The 20,260-nt window shown below is 30.0% G+C and overlaps 4 protein-coding genes across 4 annotated transcripts; 3 read left to right on the forward strand and 1 right to left on the reverse strand.

Moving 5' to 3' along the window:
* Window positions 1-374: 374 nt before the first annotated feature.
* Window positions 375-1,411, forward strand: LOC117907503 (probable carboxylesterase 18). Its single transcript, XM_034821051.1, has one exon. It carries the CDS (start codon window positions 406-408, stop codon window positions 1,396-1,398), a length of 993 nt encoding a protein of 330 aa, XP_034676942.1. The 5' UTR covers window positions 375-405; the 3' UTR covers window positions 1,399-1,411.
* Window positions 1,412-6,779: 5,368 nt separating this feature from the next.
* On the forward strand, window positions 6,780-7,779 carry LOC117905827 (probable carboxylesterase 18). The gene has a single exon (XM_034818690.1). It carries the CDS (start codon window positions 6,780-6,782, stop codon window positions 7,767-7,769), a length of 990 nt encoding a protein of 329 aa, XP_034674581.1. The 3' UTR covers window positions 7,770-7,779.
* Window positions 7,780-15,403: 7,624 nt separating this feature from the next.
* Window positions 15,404-16,530, forward strand: LOC117907498 (probable carboxylesterase 18). Its single transcript, XM_034821046.1, has one exon. The coding sequence runs from the start codon at window positions 15,418-15,420 to the stop codon at window positions 16,378-16,380; it is 963 nt and encodes a 320-aa protein (XP_034676937.1). The 5' UTR covers window positions 15,404-15,417; the 3' UTR covers window positions 16,381-16,530.
* A 2,872-nt stretch (window positions 16,531-19,402) lies between these two features.
* LOC117905828 (probable carboxylesterase 18) lies at window positions 19,403-20,260 on the reverse strand. The gene has a single exon (XM_034818691.1). It carries the CDS (start codon window positions 20,258-20,260, stop codon window positions 19,403-19,405), a length of 858 nt encoding a protein of 285 aa, XP_034674582.1.

The following is a 20,260-nucleotide window of genomic DNA, read 5'->3' on the forward strand; positions in this document are numbered from 1 at the left end:
ATTATAAGAAATATGAAAGAAAATTAATATATTTTTAAATTATTTAATTTTTTTATATAAAATAAAAAAAATAAATGAAATGAATTTGAAATAGAATATAAGAATAATTTGTTAATTTAAAAAAATATATTTTCACAAATATCTTTCTCACTATTCGTTCTCCCTCACTGTTCACCTCGTATGGCCACGATACAAGCCCATTGCCGTGTATTCCATCAAGATATTCCTATCAACTTTTCTGGTTCTATACGGAAATATAATATTATAATAATATATATACAAATACAACATTCTTTAAAAAAGAATTAATAATGTGGGACACATTCCACTAATTACAAATATATCGCAATCTACTCCGAACTTGTTTTTGTATCATCTTTCATTTCTTCTCACTCCCGCTAGGAAATGCTAGATTCCGCCGGCGGCCATGTCCGCGCATCGCCAGATCTTCCATGGAGGCTCCGCCTTTCGCTTGCCATTATCACCACCATCTCCGACGCCTGTCTCCGCCGTGACGGCACTGTCAACCGCCGTCTCTTGAGCTTCCTGGACCTCAAAATCTCTCCCTGTGACAAACCAGTGAACGGCGTCACCACCTCCGACACCACAGTCGATCCCTCTCGGAACCTCTGGTTCCGCCTCTTCCTCCCTGGAGAAGCCGCCTCCGCCGGCGAGAATCTTCCCGTCATCGTCTACTTCCACGGCGGGGGGTTCGTGTTCCTCTCCGCCAACTCCAAGCCCATGGACGACTTCTGCCGCCGCCTCGCTCGCGAACTCCCCGCCGCTATCGTCTCCGTCGACTACCGCCTCGCGCCGGAGCACCGATGCCCCTCCCAGTACAACGACGGCTTCGACGTGCTCAAATTCATCGACGAGAATCCTCCACTGCACTCTGATCTAACCCGCTGCTTCATAGCCGGTGACAGCGCCGGCGGCAACCTCGTCCACCACGTGGCTGCAAGAGCCAGCGAGTTCAAATTCCGGAACTTGAAAATCCTTGGGCTGATACCGATACAGCCGTATTTCGGAGGAGAAGAGAGGACGGAATCCGAAATCCAACTCGCCGGATCTCCGATCGTGTCGGTGTGGCGTACAGACTGGTGTTGGAAGGCGTTTCTGCCGGAGGGTTCAGACCGAGACCATCCGGCGGCGAATGTATTCGGGCCGAAATCGGGCGACATATCGGGGGTGAAATTCCCGAAAAGTTTGGTGTTTATCGGAGGATTTGATCCGTTAAAAGATTGGCAGAAGAGGTATTGTGAAGGAATGAAGAACAATGGAAAAAAAGTGAAGGTGATTGAGTATCCAAATGCTATTCATTCCTTTTATGGGATTCCTCAATTGCCTGAATCACGCTTGTTTATCAAGGAGGTTAGAAATTTCATTTATTTTGAATAATTTTTATTTTCAATTCATTTTTCCCTCAAATTTAGTTTTGGGTTTTGTTAGAATAAAGTATTTTTTAAAATAAGTTTTTTCTTTTATTTTTTTGAATTCATAATTATAATATTATTTTTAAATTCTTAAAAACTCTAAAATTTGAAATAATTATCATTGCTATGTGAGGATTGTATTATTTTTTTGGGGCTAAAAATAAGGGTAGTTTTAATATTTTATCAAATTTTAATCAAATATTTTTTCTATTGGAGGAAAAGAATAAGGACACTTATGAGAACTATTTCTTATTTTTGACAATCTTTGGTTTTTTAGAATAAAAAATATTTTTTGATCAATTTTTAATTATTATTGTTTTTGAAAAATTGTTATAAAACATGCATTTTTTAAAAATTTTGAAGATATTTTAAAGTATTTTAAAGTATTTTTTTCATAAAGCATTATAAAGCACAATTGAAACTATAGAGAATATTTAAAAAAAAAATTATATTATTACTAATAAGTATATGTTAAAAAATATTTTTTTTTAAATATAGAACTTTATTTTTGACAGCAATTGAGAACAATTTTTTAATACTTTACTAAGATACAAATCATGAGAATTTTCTCTAAATATCAAAAAAATTAATTTTAGGGAAAAGTGTGTTTCCTGATATGAATAAAATTATAGGAATATAAGTTTATAAATTTATAAAATATAAATTTTAAACCGTTATTTAAAAATAATTAATATTTTATATTTTTCTTGAAAGACTCATCCATCTTTATCTTCTTTTGATACAATACTAAAAAAGTCCTTTGATGGGTTGTGTGTGTGTGTTTTTTTCCTTTCTTTTCCTCCAAACAACATATTAAAAAAATTTGAAGTTAGTTTTAACATTTGGTATAACAAGCACTAGGTGACAACATTTCTCAATAATGGTCAATTTATGTGGCATTTGGCCATGACTATTGGTACTAATTTTGACTTCTATACTCACTAGTAATATATCATTGATGGAGAATGTTGAAAACCTATGGACCATGTTTGATTTTGAGAAACAAAAATTTGGAAAATGTTGAAAACCTATAGACTATGTTAATTATGGGGAAGAAAATAGAGGGAAAAAAAACTATATACGAAGAAAAAGTTTACAAAATTCCAAAATTTTCTCTTGAGTTTGGTATGATTACAAAAAATTTAAAGTTTATATTGAAGACTTGAGTTACAAAAAATTGCATTGTTAAATTCCTATGAATCTTAGAAAATTGAATTGGCTAATAAAATCAAAGAATTTAATAATGAAATTTGTAATATGATTGGAATATTGAGGTTCTTCTTCGACTGTTTTTGAAAATAATTATGAAAAATTAAATTTTAATAATTGTTTTTAAAAATAGTTTTATGTTGTTTATAGAAGTAAAATTACTTTTGGAAATTAAATTATGAAAAGTATTATTCTTTTAAAAACATATTTGGTGGACTTAATAAAAACAATTCTATAAAATAAGTAAAATAAAAATGCTTGTTTGAAATTTTTTTAAATATTAAGATTATATTTAATTTCTGGAAAATTTTAAAAAAAATGTAAGAGAAATAAAATACAAAGGAAAAGTAGGAGGAAAAAAAATAAAAATAAAAAATATATTAAAAGTCAATAACTTATTTTTATTTGTTATTTTAAATTCATTTTACTTATTTTAATTAATTGATATAAAGATTAAATAATTTAAAAATATATAAATTTTTAACTAATTTTAATTAAATTGAATTTTCTTTGATATTTTTAATTGAACAACTAAATATGAAAAAATAATTTTTCTTCACAATTTTTTTATTTTCTTTGTATTTTCCTAGAATCAAACATAAGCTATGTGTTTTCTTCTCATGATTTACATGTTGTAAATAAATAATTTTAAAATTTTTAAATATAAACATAAACAAATTTTCATCCTGCTTAGAAATTCCTTTATCAAATTTTCTGATATATATACACTTGTTTCTCACGGAGTGCTGCTATTCTCTCAACAAAAAAACAAACAAAATGTCACCCACAAAATCCCACATCCCCTTCTTTCCAATAATTAAAAAAAAAAAAAAAATCCTCTTCTTCCCAGAAATCTGCAGCCCATTTTAGTTTCCCAGATTTTTCAAAAGCAGTTTGCAATCTAGGAATCCTTCATTAATGACCCAAGGATATCAGAGTGCTGGGTGTAACTTGATGGGCTCCGGGCTATAACATACATTTGCGCCCACAAAAATCCACTTTGATTAGAGTTATGGTGCAGATATTTTCTCACAGGCCCAAGAGATTGAAGGGGAAATGGAGTCTGGGAGTGTTTTTCAAAAGATCAAAACATACCCATAGTTTTCTGTAAGTTCACTAGTCCAATCTCCCAGGCCCAATCAAGATGGAGTTGGTTTGACTGTTTTTTGAAAGCACTTTTTAATCTAGAAAATGTTTTTGAAAAAAAAAAAAGTGTTTGTCAAAATTTTAAAAATCGCTTATAATATTAAAAAATCATTTATGCTATTTTTTGGAGAAATATTTGATACATGAATCTCCCAAAAACATTTTAAAAGAAATATTTCTATTAAAAATACTTTGAATAATAACACCACTAAACACACTCTTAATTACATGTAAACATGAATTGATGGGTTTAAGATCAAACTGCCACTTTAGAAACATAATTCAATTTGCTCCATTCAATGATTAGATGAACTTCTGAGAAGTAAAAAACTTTTCTTTTTCAAATTATATACGAAGCTTTTATAATTATTTAACTAATTTTATTTAAATAAAATGGTTTAATAATATGAAAGTTGGAAAAATATTTGTTGTTGTAAAAATTCTATTTTGACTTATATGAAAAATTATTTCATATTTAATATAATTTTTAGAATACTAATATTTTTCTTTAAAATTTTGATATTGGTTTTGCCTTTAACTTTTGGCTAAAACCAGAAACAAGAAGTTATTCCAAATGTGGTAAAATCTATGCTAGAATATTGAGCTACTATAAATAATCTTTTACTCTTTTTTTTTTTTTTTTCAGGGGTTTATATATCCCTTTGATGATTACACGTGTATAGACCTACCAACTATATAGAAATTTTCCTACTCTGCTCAATAATGAATTGAGCCTCTTTAGTCTTTACCAAATTCTCTCTCCTCCTTTCATGTTTTTCTCCAAACAAATATCAAATATAATTTAGTATCGATCCAAAATGAATTCATCATAGTCAAGAAAATTATATGGAATCAAATATGAAAATATAAAACTTGAAAAGATCCTAAATAAAGGAAATTCTTATATTGAAAGACTTGGGTAAGAGAAAATTATGTTGGTTCATACATTAAAATCTTATGAATTTTAGAAAAGTGAATTGGTGAATAAAATCAAAGAACTTATTTGAAAATTATTTTTTAAAATGAGCTTTTTATTCTCATCATTAACATGATGTTATAAATCAAAATGCCAACTTAGAAACATAATCCATTCTTCTTCATTCAATGATATTTGGATCCATTTATGGGGAAGTTCAAAGTTTTTTTCTTTAAGTTCCATAAAATGTCTATTTGAATAATTTTATTTAAGGAGATTATAACTTAAAAAAAAAACTCTATTTTTATTTATAAAAAAATTCTTTTATATTTAATAAAACATTTATTATACTAATACTTTCTTTTAAAAATTTTGGTTTTGGCCTTACGTACAACTATTGGCCAAAATTAGAAAAAGGAAAGTTATTCCAAATGTGGTAAAATCATTTATTTATAAATTACTTCCATCTAACCTCCTAAATCATGCCACCATTTTCCCAAAGGATCATAGTGCAATATGACCAATAAAATTCCAGTTGCATTTACTTATATATATATATATATATAGAAAAAGATATATTTTATAACATTGATAATGAAGATATTATGCAACACTTTTGAAATATGAAAAAGGACAATTGTAAAATGTATTCAATTGAAATGTTATGGCTTAATATAATTTTATTGTACTTATAATTTATAAATATTATTTTTATTTACTATTAAAGGTTGCCTCCTTAAGTAAAATGCTAGCTCCCTTAAAGATGAAAATATAGAAATTTTAGATAGTTAAGAAATTATTATACGTTAATGTAAAGCACATGAATTTTATAAAATGATAAACCAAAGATATAGAAAATAAAGTAAATACTATTATCGTCCACAAAAACTCTAAATAGTGTCTATGGATTGAATCATCTAAATCTTATTGTACACAAAAAGAATAAAAAAATTACATAATCAAAAGAAGTTTTTCAAGAGAAGTTCAAAGAAATTTTCTTTTGATATTTCAAGTCCTTCAAAATGTAAGGAAGACACCTTTTTATACTTTTCCTCGGGAGATGCGAAAACCATATGTATATATAATACTATTTTAATTTTAGGAAAATGTTAAGATATGAAATCTATACCATATGAGGTTTTAATGTCGATCAATCATATCTATATTCACGGATGAGAGAAAATTATTTCACTATATAATAAAGAATATTACAGAGTGCAAAACCAAATACAACTATTAGATTTCCGAAATATTTCATGTTTCCCTACTTTTTGTATTTATACTCTATCACGAGCCCCTCTCGCTTCACCATAATAGACTATTTTCATCTTATAACTTTTTCTAGAATATTTATAAAGATATTCTTAACAATTTTTCTTATTCTATGAGAAAATATAATATTATAATAATATATCAATTTAGAAAATATTCTATACAATATTATTTATAAAAAGAAATTTTTACTAATTTAAAATTTGTGACACTTTTAAACCTAAATAAAAAATTTAACATTATGAATTCTATTCTTCATGGCACGATTTCTCATTTGAAAGACAAATCCAATGTGAAAAGATGTGTTTACAATTTCATTCTAACTCTCCCAATAATAATAATCACGTCTATTGCTCTTACTACTAAATTAAACCGGAAGTTATATGCAATGTTAAAAAAAAATATTTTGGTAAAGAAATATAAATTTTTTTTTCTTTTGTCTTGGTAATAATAATTACCCTTTTAAAATTATAATTTTGATTTTAATTTTAAGTTGTAATTGTGGCAAGATTGATGTGATATGAAAAAAATTATTTCTTTTTGACACAATGGAAAAATTATCACTAAATTATATTCCTTTTTTTAAATAAAAAATATTATATTTATTCATTGGTGCCTCTGCTTCCACCGTTCATAAGGATAGAATTAAAATATTTATAATTTATTCCACCACGTGAATTCGTTATCATATTTTAGAAATTAATTAAAATAATGCAATTTGACAAAATGAATCATAATTTATGCCATTATATTTAGACTTTGGAGGTGCAGAAGGGTTCATCCTGTCTCCACGAACCAGAGAAATGTCCGGTACAGCCGGCGGCAAAGTCCGTAAATGGCCGGATCTTCCATGGAAGGTCCGACTCTTCGTCACAGCCTTCGGGTTCCTCACAGATGCTTCTTTCCGACGTAATGGCAAAGTTAACCGCTGTCTTATTAACCTCATTGATTGCAAAGTCCCCCCCTCCGACAGGCCAGTTAACGGCGTCACCACCTCCGACACCACAGTCGACCCCTCCCGGAACCTCTGGTACCGCTACTTCGTTCCTAGCGCAGCCGAGGCTGGCAGGATGCTTCCCGTTGTCGTCTACTTCCACGGTGGCGGATTCGTGATGCTCTCCCCGAGCTCCCAGCTCTTCGACGACCTCTGCCGCCTCCTCGCCAGAGAACTCCCCGCCGTTATTGTCTCCGTCAACTACCGCCTCGCCCCAGAGCACCGCTGCCCAGCTTCGTATGAAGACGGCGTCGACGTCCTCAGATTCATCGACGAAAAACCCCCCGCCAACGCCGATCTAACCCGCTGCTTCATCGTAGGAGACAGCGCCGGCGGCAACATCGCTCACCACGTGACTGCCAGAGCCGGGGAGCACAACTTACGAAACTTGAACATCGCGGGAGTCATCCCGATACAGCCATATTTCGGCGGAGAAGAGAGAACAGTATCCGAAATTCAGCTCGAGGGAGCTCCGCTAGTGTCCATGAAGCGCACGGACTGGTGCTGGAAGGCGTTTCTGCCGGAGGGGTCGGATCGAGACCATCCGGCGGCGAATGTATTCGGGCCGAACTCGAGCGATATATCGGGGTTGAGATTTCCGAAAAGTTTGGTGTTCATGGGAGGCTTTGATCCATTGAGAGACTGGCAGAAGAGGTATTGTGGAGGACTGAAAAGCAACGGAAAAGAAGTGAGGGAGGCTGATTATCCAAACGCCATGCACTCCTTTTATGCTTTCCCTGAACTGCCTGAATCTACTCTATTTCTGAGGGAGCTTCAAGATTTCATTTATCCTCAATAATTTTTCTTTTGATTTTGCATACCTGTACATTATTTTTTTGGGCGTGCTTCTTGGATTAATTTCACTAGTGTGTTTTGTTCAATAAATCGAGCGAATAAATTAAGGAGGTTGTTCGATATTTTATATCATTATTATTGTTATTATTATTATTATTATTTTTACAAAAATAAGAATTTTCTATTATTTAAAAATTTATAATTTGTCATCGCCTTGTAAGAAATTGTAAGGAAATATAACATCTTCTCTTCTAACATGGAGAGACTATTATGAGATGAGTTGAAGTAGGAAAGTGATGTGTACTTCAAAATTGTTATCATCCAATGAAAAATGATATTCTAGAAAGCATACCGTTTAGTAGGAAAATTTGAGAGAAAATACAATTAAAAAAAAAATAGAAAGGAAAAGTAGAAGGTAAGAAAAAAATGAAAGAAAATAAAAAATCACCAATATTTTGATCCACATCCGTAACACAATACTTCCATTGTTCCAATAGATTTCTTTCAGCCTCTAAAGGGATGTTGGTCCTCTCAACAATCCAACATTCAATCTTATGAATTCTTTCTTGATATATTGTGGATAGTAGGGTAAGTTAGTTGATTCTCTCGGTGCCCAATCCTGAATGGGTTAAGGGAAGGTTTATATAGATATATAGGTTTAAGAGGTCAGTATCTAGAATTTACCAAAAAAATTATTCATGAATTTTCAAAGATGAATTTTGCTATATTATGAGAAATTCTAGATAATTGGTCAAACACAATTAACCATTGCTCAAGCATCTTGAGCGGCTGAGCGTTGGATAAGCACTTGAGCGGTTCCAATGTTTGAGCATTGGTTTCATCGCTTGAGCATCCTCTACTTTTTCCAAAACATTAATTCAACAATTTTTAGTTCATAGAAAAAAATATCAATTCACTTTAAGCCTTTAGTTACCGAATTTGCTACTAAATAAACGTTTTTAGACTTGTAACTTTCTAATTGAGCCAACAACAATTTTGGATATTAAGTGGAAAATTAGATTTTTAAAAATAATAAATTTTCAAAATAATTAAAAAAAACTTTCCTACCAATTTCTACTTTTAAAAGGACAAAAGTGATTGATGATTATATATTTCAAACTTTTCTACCAATTTCAACTTTCAAATAGATGAAAGTGATTGATGATTGTATATTTCAAACTTTTCTACCAATTTCAACTTTCCATTTAATTTCAACTTTCAAATAGATGAAAGTGATTGAAGATTATATATTTCAAACTTTTCTACCAATTTCTACTTTCAAATAGATGACAGTGATTGACCATTATCCTTTTAAAATATTTTTATTAAAATTAATGAATAACTTCATTTTTTTCATAATTTTAATGAAATGACTTTTCTTTATTTTATTTTTTTGAAACATTAAGTGGTTAAAAATGAACTTAAATAATTATTTAAAAAAGGCTTAAAATTGTTATGAAATATGATAATTTATTATATAGTGAATGGTTGTCTTTATTGATATAAATTAATTTCTCCCTAACTCTCTATAAAAGGAGAGACTTGCTATAGAAATATTATTATATTTTCTTTGAGTATTCCAATTCTTTCTCTTTTTGTTCCTTCTAATTCTTTTATCTTACAACATGTTTAAGTACAACACTTTAACCAATGATTTGAAATATCATTTATTTTTTGAAGATTTTTGTCTCAAACTATATGGGAAGATATATCATAATATAAATTTTTTTCCATAATTATTATAATCGTATTGTCTTATTTTGTTGAAAGATCACACAAATTTTAATTATTCATAATTTGAAACTATGTAAAACTAAATACTAAAAGTCATGTAGTAAGAAGCCATATAGAAAATATTGTGTTATTATGCACAAAAGGAAGCTATTATTAGTATTATTCATGACAAAAAGTTATTAGTTTTATCAAAATATGTTGTTATCATGTAAAGTTAAAAAGCTATATAATTATTATTCATAACTAAAAGTTATGAAAAAATAAAAAATTATATAAAAAATATATTATTATAATTAAAATTATGCATAGTCAGAAGCTATATAATTGTTGTTATTCATTATTAGAAGTTATGAAAAAACATAATAATGACGTTCTTCATACTGGTTAAGAGATATGTCAAAGTTGTTAATATGCATTTTATATAGCAAAAAACTATACTGGTATAACTTGAAGCTACACAAGAATTGTTAATAGTCAAAGGCTAAAGTCAATATATGTTTGAATTGAATGCAATTTCATTTCCTAAAGCAAATGTAATTTTTTTCCTAGAAATGAATGCAAATATCCTTCCTTAATTGTTAATATTAAAGTGAAACTTGACATAACAAAATAAATTACACCATATTACTAGAAGTGACACAATATTAAGAATTATTATGGGTGTAATATGACAAAGTATTGGTCATATATCTTGCGTACACCTAAATAATTAGTTGACTTTTACAAGGTCTTAAAAAAAGTAAAAAGAAGATGAAAAGGGATTTCTTTAAATGTTCTTATGAAAACTTGATTTTCTAGAAAATGATGAGCATATTCTTATTAATTGATGTTATATTATATATTTCAATTACATTTATTATATTATTTTAATTTGCGAAATATGTTTTATGTTTTTCTCATATACTTTTCATAGATGAAAGAGTTAAATACACCTTATTCCTCCAATCTTTTACTTGTCTTCTCACATTGAAAATCCAACACTATGCCCCTAAATTTGTTAAAGAGTAACATTTCAATATTATTTACAAACCCTTCATAGATTATAAAAGGGATTAATCTCTTTCTCACTATGATTTGAACACTAGTTCGTATTTGGGTATAACCAAATTTGAATTAGTAGCCTTGAAGCAGAATTTCCCAAACACTTATGAAATATTTTAGCCACCAGTTTTGATTTTTGACTTTTGAGAAATATTCTCATGACTATTCATAATTTTTGCATATAAGTGTGTAGTGTGGCATCTTCAAACTTGGACAACAAGTGATTTTCTTTGTATTTCAACTTTATTTCTTCACTTAACAAATTATTCATTCACCTTTGAGAGCAAAGTACTACTTCTAATACCTTGAAAGGTAAAATATTGGATTTTGAATACGAGGGAGCAAAGTGTAAAAGATACAAAAAATTAAAGGGATACAATGTATTTAGTCCTATATGAAATTACATATGCTATTTCAAGATAAACGAGAAAGATTTGTGTCTTGTAGACTATGCAATCACTCACATAATTCTTTAAGGTGAAATATACTTTTTTCAATCTAAGATTAGCAAAGGTTAATGATAGTACTATATCATGTTATCAAATGAGATTAGATTTTATAGAAAATAATGTTTTATATTATAACAAATCCAAAAGAATTTTTTTTTAGTTTTAAAGATATCCATAGAAATGTGTATCATATTGAAACTATCAATGAATGTATTATAAAATATATTTACATTACTTCTATTATTTCTACCTAGAAGCATGTGTAAAAGCTCTTGGCTTTTATGTAACAATATCAAATGAGACTAGATTTTATATAAATGATGTTTTATATTAGAGCAAATCCAAAAGAAATTTCTCAGATTTAAAGATATCCATAGAAATGTGTATCATATTGAAATTATGAATAATGTACTATAGAATATATTTACATTACTCCTATTATTTCTACCTAAAAGCATGTGGAAAAGCTTTTGGAAAGCCCTTTAAATTTGAACACTCCCCCAAGGTGAGAGTTTCAAGAGAGCTCAAATTGCAAAAGCTCTCCGGAAGACTTCTTAGTCTTTTGCCATAAGACAAATCTAGGTGTTGAAGAGCCTTTAGATGTCCAATTGAGGATGGAAGCTCTTCTATTCCTGTAGCACTCAAATCAATCTCTCTTAGCTTACTCATAATCTCCTTTGATTTCTGGAAAGCCCTTTAAATATGAACACCCCTCCAAGATGAGAGTTTCAAGAGAGCTCAAATTGCAAATGCTCTCCGCAAGACTTCTTAGGCTTTTGCAATAAGACAAATCTAGGTGTTGAAGAGCCTTTAGATGTCCAATTGAGGATGGAAGCTCTTCTATTCCTGTAGCACTCAAATCAATCTCTCTTAGCTTACTCATATCTCCTTTGATTGCAGGAAAACTCTCAAGGCTCTCGCACCCTATCATATTCAAGAAAACAATTAGTTAATAAACTTTATCCTCTAACTTATATCATACAACCATAAAAACTTATTGAATCATATGTTATTGTGAACCATAAGTTCACAAAGGCAAACATTTTTATACTTTATCATGACTTGTTAAGCCAGCTGGGGTCCTCAATGATGCGTCAAATAGTAGGACATTCACATGTGTATTTATTAAAAAATTAGAGGCTTTTTTTCCTTAATGAATATTCAATATGCTACTTACTTATAAGGCAAATTGATAATTGTACTATCTTTTACTAAAGTTGTATTCAAGTTACTAATCTTTTTAAAAAGAATACATGAGGACATATGTGGGCCTATCCACCCCACCATTCAGACAAACTCATTTATTTAATGGTCTTAATTGGTGCCTTTACTAGGCGGTCGCACGTTTGTCTTATTTTTACACATAACGTTGCCATTGTTAGGTTCGTTAAATAAATAATTTGATTGTGAGAACAATTTCCAAATTATCGAATCAAGTTAATAATCTTGATAATGTTGGTGAATTTACTTCTCAAATACTTATTAACTATTGTATGTTAGTTGGGATTAATATTGAACATCCTACTTGTACTCATATCTAAAAAAGTTACTTTTCATAATCCAAATAAATAAATAAATACACCATTTTCCTTCCTTTTAAATTAAAAAAAACCAATATGGAAATAGGTTATACTTTATCTTCTCACTTATTATCAAAACTCGCATTGGATCTAATTCTACCTATTGCAAATGCAACTGTGAAGAAAATATTTTTTGTTATGAATATTGTAAAGAATCGATTGCTAAATCGAATATGAGATCAATGAATGAACAATCATTTACTTATATATGTAGAGAAAGATATATTTGATAACAATGATAATGAAACTATTATGCAAAACTTTTAAAATATAAAAACTCATCAAAGACAGTTATAAAATATATTCAATTAAAATGTTATTGATCAATAAATTGTTTTGTACTTATAATTTATAAATATTATTATTTTTATTATTAATGGTTGCCTCCTTAAGTAAAATGGCTTTGCCACCCATGAAATATTGAATTTTTAGATACTTAAGAAATTATTATACGTTAATATAAAACACATAAATTTTATAAAATGATAAACCAAAGATATAGAAAATAAAATAAATATGGGTGTCAACTATCAGTAATTATTCCAACATACAATCTTAACTCTAAGTAGTGTCTATTGATTGAATCATCTAAATCTTATTGTTCAAAAAAGGGAAAAAAAAAATAATCAAAAGAAGTTTTTTTGAGGGAAGTTCAAAGAAATTTTCTTTTGATATTTCAAGTATATAATACTATTTTTAATTTAATTATTAATTTAATTTAATTTTAGCTTTTAAATAACATTATTAAGTTATTTCATCAAATACATTTAATAGAACTAATAATTTAAATTAAATGGCTAAATCATATCAATTTACCCAACTAATCCAATGAGTATTTGACTAATTAAAAAATGTAACATATGATAGAAGATCAAGTATCAAGAAGATTTCTTTTATTATTATAAAAATGTCTTTATTCTCACCTGCACTCATTCCTAAGCCCCGCAATTTTTTAATTTTTTCTAGGAATTAAATCAGTTTGATAAAATAATATTAAATTTCTCACATGATTAAGCTCGTCTATTATTTAAACATAAACAAAAGTTAAAGTTAATAATATAACATTGTCACATTGGAGGAAAAGATCATCAATGTCAATCATTTTTTTTTTTTAATTTCTAAAAAAACACCTTAGAGAAGTGTAGTGGGAGACTCCTTCCATCCCTCCTTCCTTGTATCTTTTCTGACCTCTGTGTTAGAAAGGAGTTTGACTCGTGTTCAAATCAAGTTTAAGATAAAAAAAATTCAAACTTTTTTTGACTTTGCTTTTTGAGAAGACCCCATTTTTTAAAGGTTGCTTTTCTTGTAATTTTATCGATCAAAGGAACTTTTTATTTTAATTTTATGTAACGAAACTTTTTAAACATTAAAAGTGGCATTTTAAATATTTTTTATTTATTTTAATATCGGGAAAATGTTAAGATATAGAATCTATATCCTTCAAAACTTCAAATTTGAGCCACTGCATGATAAAATTTATATTATTGGATTAAGGTATAAATAAATCAAATTAAGGTATAAAGGTTGAGATAAATATAATTAAAATATAAAAAAATAAGACCTGAATACGTTATATGACACAAAATAAGACCTGACTATTAAAACTTGAATATGTTATATGACACCATCTAATTGGTATCGATGTCTTTTTGATATAGTATGGAGAATGTTTTATTTAGTCCCGTAGCATGTTTACCCTTAAGTTATATTTAATTAGTAGAATAAAAATAGGATATGATATGTATATTATAAGATATTATATACCATTGAATAAAAAATATATATTTTATGATATGATTTTAAAAAAGATATGATATTTTTAAATATTATATTCAATAGAAATGATATTCTAATATAATAAATCCAATGGAATATGATATGTTATGTTTATATATATTTTATAAAATGAATAAAAAAATAAAATAAAATATCTATATTACATTTCACAATTTATCTTAGATTTGATTGAATATAAAATAAAATCAGTGGTGGGATAACTTATTTTATCTTATCAACCAAATATATGATAAAATATATTATCCTTTTTTTTTATTATATCTTATGTTATATTCTATCAATGACCTTAATTTCATATAATTAAGATCATATATCAATGAATATTATCCTCTCTCTCATCTTATTTCATGATATATTATTAAATATGACTTTAATTTCTATAACAAAAATATTTAAATATAAAAAATTAATATTTAAAATTATGAATTTTATTTTTCATAACTTGATTTCCTATTAGGAAAATTTGAGATAAATTCAACGTGAAAAGACGCTCCTATTACCAAAACTAGAAGTTATGTGCAACCACAAACATATTTTTAGTGAAGAATAGAAGAAAATTTTCTTTTGATTTGGCAATAATAATTACCCTTTTAAAATTATAAATTTGATTTTAATTTTAAGTTGTAATTGTGGCAAAAAAGGAAAATTCTTTCTCTATGAGAATATTAGTAGATAAATATTAATATGAAAAAAATTCCAACAAAGACAAGACTCTTAAGAGTTAAATTATGAAGTTAAAATGAATCAGATTAATGGGATATGAAAAAAATTTATTTATTTTGGACACAGTGGAAAAATTATCACTAAATTACATTCCTTTTCTTCAAAAAAAAAAAAAAAAAAAAAAAAAATCACATTCATTCATTGGAGTCTGTGCCTCCACCGACCATAAGGATAGAATTTAAAATATTTATAATTTATTCCACCACGTGCAGTCGTTATAATATTTTAAAAAATAATTAAATTTGACAAAATAAATAATAATTTATGCCATTATATTTAGACTGTGGAGGTGCAGAAGGGTTTCATCCTGTCTCCACCTGCCACAGAAATGTGGCCGCCGAATCTTCCATGGAAGGTCCGACTCTTCGTCACAGCCTTCGGGTTCCTCACAGACGCTTCTTTCCGACGTAATGGCACCGTCAACAGCCGTTTCATTAACCTCATTGATTTCAAAATCTCCCCCTCCGACAAGCCAGTTAACGGCGTCACCACATCCGACATCACCGTCGACCCCTCCCGGAACCTCTGGTTCCGCTACTTCCTTCCTAGCCCCGCCGAGGCTGGCGAGAAGCTTCCCGTCATCGTCTACTTCCATGGTGGCGGTTTCGTGATGCTCTCCCCCAGCTCCCAGCTCTTCGACGACCTCTGCCGACGCCTCGCCAAAGAACTCCCCGCCGTCATCGTCTCAGTCAACTACCGCCTCGCCCCGGAGCACCGCTGCCCAGCTTCGTACGAAGACGGGGTTGACGTCCTCAAATTCCTCGATGAAACCCCCCCGGCCAACGCCGATCTAACCCGCTGCTACATCGTTGGCGACAGCGCCGGAGGCAACATCGCCCACCACGTGACCGCCAGAGCCGGGGAGCACAACTTCACGAACTTGAACATCGCGGGAGTCATCCCGATACAGCCATATTTTGGCGGAGAAGAGAGAACAGAATCCGAAATTCAGCTCGCGGGAGCCCCGCTAGTGTCCGTGGAGCGCACGGACTGGTGCTGGAAGGCGTTTCTGCCGGACGGGTCGGACCGAGACCATCCGGCGGCGAATGTATTCGGGCCGAAATCGAGCGATGTATCGGGGTTGAAGTTTCCGAAAAGTTTGGTGTTCATGGGAGGGTTTGATCCATTAAGAGACTGGCAGGAGAGTTATTGTGAAGGACTGAAAGGCAACGGAAAAGAAGTGAAGGTGGTTGATTATCCAAACGCCATGCACTCCTTTTATGCCTTCCCTGACCTGCCTGAATCAACTCTATTTATGAGGGAGCTTCAAGATTTCATTTATCCTCAATAAATTTTCTTTTGATTTTGCTTCTTGGATGAGTTTGTCTCTAGGATCGTTTTTGCCTGTACAATTTTTTTTTTTTGGGTGTGCTTCTTGGATCAACTTCACAATTGTGTTTTGTTCAATAAATTGAGTGAATAAATTAAGAAGGTTCTTCAATATATATATATATATATATATATATATATATATATATATATATATATTATTAAATAGGATTTTTCTATTAGAGTTAAAATTAGTATTTAAAAATTTATAATTTGTCATCACCTTGTAATAAATTGTAAGAAAATATAACATCTTTACTTTATGAGAGGAGTTGATGATGATGATTATAATAATTATAATAATTTCAAATTGATTATATATTTCAATTTTTTTTACTAATTTCTACTTTCAAATAGATGAAAGTGATTGATCATTATATTTTTATTAAAAGTAATGAATAATAACTTCACTTTTTTCATAATTTTAATGAAATGACTTCTATTGATTTTTTTTTTTTCTAAAAAACATTAAGCGGTTAAAAATGATTTCAAATAATTATTTTAAAAAGGCTTAAAATTATTATGAAATATGAGAATTTATTATATGATGAATGATCCTTTATACTAATGTAAACTAATTTATTCTTAACTCTCTATAAAAAAAGGGAGACTTGCTAAAGAAATGTTATTCTATTTTCTTTGAGTATTAAAAAATTTTCCCTTTTGTTTCTTCTTTTAATTCTTTTATTTACATGTTATAAGTATGATACTTTAACCAATAGTTTGAAATATCATTTTTTTTTAAAGATTTCTACCTCAAACTATATGGGAAGATACATTGCAATATAAATTTTTCCATAATTATTATAATAGTCTATTGTCTTACTTTGTTGGAAGACGACACAAATTTTAATTAGTCATAGTTCGAAGTTATGTAAAACTAAATACTAAAAGTCATATAGTAAGAAGCTATATAGGAAAAAATTATGTTATTATGCATAATAGGAAACTATACAATTATTGGTATTAATCATGACAAAAGTTATGAAAATGTTATAAGTTTTGCCAATATATTTTGTTGTTATGTAAAGTTAAAAGTTATATAATTATTATTATTCATAAGCAAAAGTTATGAAAAAATCAAATATTGTATAGCAATTTTTTTATTGTAAACAAAATTATGTATAGTCAGAAGCTATATAATTATACTAATATATTTTACAAATTTAACTCAACCAAATCTAGCATTTTTTGTCAACTTGCTTGCAAGATATTGCTTTGCACCAACTCGAAGACATTAGAATGAAATCAAATATGTACTATGATATTTTTGTGGAACAATTGATGTGATTTAATTTTATTTGAAAGAAGTAAAATCTCAATTGCTTTGATATGGGGATGTTTTCCATCTTTTAAATCCTCACAAAACCGAATCTCAAATAGAATATGTATTTACCTATGTTAGAGTAGCAATATCATGGAGATCAATTTAGCACATAATCGATATTAGCCATATCTTCAAATCATTTAAAGATATTTGTAATTCATGAAGTCGTGAATGTGCATGATTAAGGTCAATGATCTAATATATATATTTGGGAATCATGTAGACTATCCTCCATTAAAGATAATACAACCAAGTTACATAAAAAGAATGTTTCTTGTATTGCACAAATTAAAGGAGGATTTATAAAAAGTGATAGAACTAAATATATCTTTCACAAGTTTTTTTATACGCATAAGCTCTAAGAGCACAATGAAATTGATATTCAATAGACTCGATCGTGTGATTATTGAGCGGATCTATTCATAAAAATGTTATCATCTACTATATTATTATTATTATTTTACCTTCATCCAAGTTTTGTTTCACCAGCTTTTGCTAGTAGGATTTTTAATAAGTCCTAATAGTGAAATCATTTAAAGAATATTGTGAATATTCTACTTTTTTTTTTCTTTGTTAGAGTTTTTCCTATTTGTTCTCCTACTAAGGTTTAATTGAGACATGTTCTTATGATTGTCGAAGGGAAAGTATTATAAAAGATGAGAATTTGTTGTATTATAGAAACTTATCATGATCCATTGGCAAAATTCAGAATCACACTCACACATCTTGTAAAGGTGGTTTTAATTTTTAAAGGATCAATCAAATGGGATTCAAGCAAAAATATTTTAATGAAACACCTTTGAAATATTTGATGAAGATATGGTCTAGATGAACTATAAATTTGCCATTTTAAAGCAAACTCATAAATAAATCATTAAAAAAAAGGTAGATTAACTATTCTACATTTGCCTTCCATTTAAAATTTGATATTAATATTTAAAAGTGTATATATATATATATATATATATAAGAAAATTGCATTCAAACCACACCTAATTAATTAGCCTTATCTCACCTTATGATAGGTTAAAATCAATAAATGATTATAATTCCATAATAAATCTCATGTCTTTTTCTAACGTCTTCTCCTGTTTTCTCTATTTTATTTTTAAGCTATTATATAATTTGAAAAATATGTATATTTCATTTTTTTTTTTATCTTTTTCTTTGTAATCATATTATTATTTTGGACATATTAATTTAAATTCTCATTCAAATTATTTTATGATTCAATTTAATATCTATTTTAATGATAATCTATATATACTTTATAATTCATATAATTTAGGTGCATTTAAAAATTAAAGCACTAAAATAAATTATTTTAAATGTACTTTTATTTTACCCTTAAATTAATTTTAAAAAAAAATCTCATTTTTATAATAATAATAATAAAATAAAAAATAAAAACTGAACAACCTTGCTTAATTTATTTCACTCACAATTTATTGAACAAAACACAGTACTAAAATTGATCCAACAAGCAAACTCAAAAGAAAAATCCAAGGAAAATCAAAAGAAAATTTATTGAGAAAAAAATGAAATCTTGAAGCTCCGTGAGAAATAGAGTTGATTCAGGCAATTGAGGAAAGATATAAAAGGAGTGAATGGCATTTGGATAATCAACCCCCTTCACTTCTTTTCCATTTCTTTTCAGTCATTCACAATACCTCTTCTGCCAGTCTCTTAATGGATCAAAGCCTCCCATGAACACCAAACTTTTCGGAAACTTCAACCCCGATATATCGCTCGATTTCGGCCCGAATACGTTCGCCGCCGGATGGTCTCGGTCAGACCCCTCCGGCAGAAACGCCTTCCAGCACCAGTCCGTGCGCTCCACGGACCATAGCGGAGTTCCAGCGAGCTGAATTTCGGATTCTGTTCTCTCTTCTCCGCCGAAAAATGGTTGTATCAGTATGGCTCCGGCGATTTTCAGGTTTCGGAAGTCGTGCTCCCCGGCCCTTGCAGTTACGTGGTGGACCAGGTTGCCGCCGGCGCTGTCGCCTACGATGAAGCAGCGGGTTAGATCGGCGTTGGCTGGGGGGTTTTCGTCAATGAATTTGAGGATTTCGACGCCGTCTTCGTACGGAGAGGGGAATTTGTGCTCCGGAGCGAGACGGTAGTTGACGGAGACGACGATGGCGGGGAGTTCTCCAGCGAGGCGGCGGCAGAGGTCATCGTAGGACTTGGAGCTGGGGGAAAGGAACACGAGGCTGCCGCCGTGGAAATAGACGATGATCGGAAGATTTTCCCCGGAAGTGGTACCACGAGGAAGGAAGTAGCGAAACCACAGGTTCCGGGAGGGGTCGACTGTGGTGTCGGAGGTGGTAACGCCTTTAACTGGCTTGTCGGAGGGGGGCACTTTGAAGTCAATAAGTGTCATGAGACAGCGGTTGACGGAGCCATTACGGCGAATAGATGCATTACAGATGGCGTTCAAGGCGGCAAGGATGAACCGGATCCTCCATGGAAGCTTCAGAGAAGTACGGAGTTCGCTGCCGGACGTACCGGACAT

This window comes from Vitis riparia, chromosome 18 (genome assembly GCF_004353265.1).
Source record: "Vitis riparia cultivar Riparia Gloire de Montpellier isolate 1030 chromosome 18, EGFV_Vit.rip_1.0, whole genome shotgun sequence".
NCBI lineage: Eukaryota > Viridiplantae > Streptophyta > Magnoliopsida > Vitales > Vitaceae > Vitis > Vitis riparia.

What these genes read in the sequence shown, in the direction of transcription:
- LOC117907503 (XM_034821051.1), top strand. Translation starts at nt 406, where the DNA reads ATGCTAGATTCCGCCGGCGGCCATGTCCGCGCATCGCCAGATCTTCCA.
- LOC117905827 (XM_034818690.1), top strand. Translation starts at nt 6,780, where the DNA reads ATGTCCGGTACAGCCGGCGGCAAAGTCCGTAAATGGCCGGATCTTCCA.
- LOC117907498 (XM_034821046.1), top strand. Translation starts at nt 15,418, where the DNA reads ATGTGGCCGCCGAATCTTCCATGGAAGGTCCGACTCTTCGTCACAGCC.
- LOC117905828 (XM_034818691.1), bottom strand. Translation starts at nt 20,260, where the DNA reads ATGTCCGGTACGTCCGGCAGCGAACTCCGTACTTCTCTGAAGCTTCCA.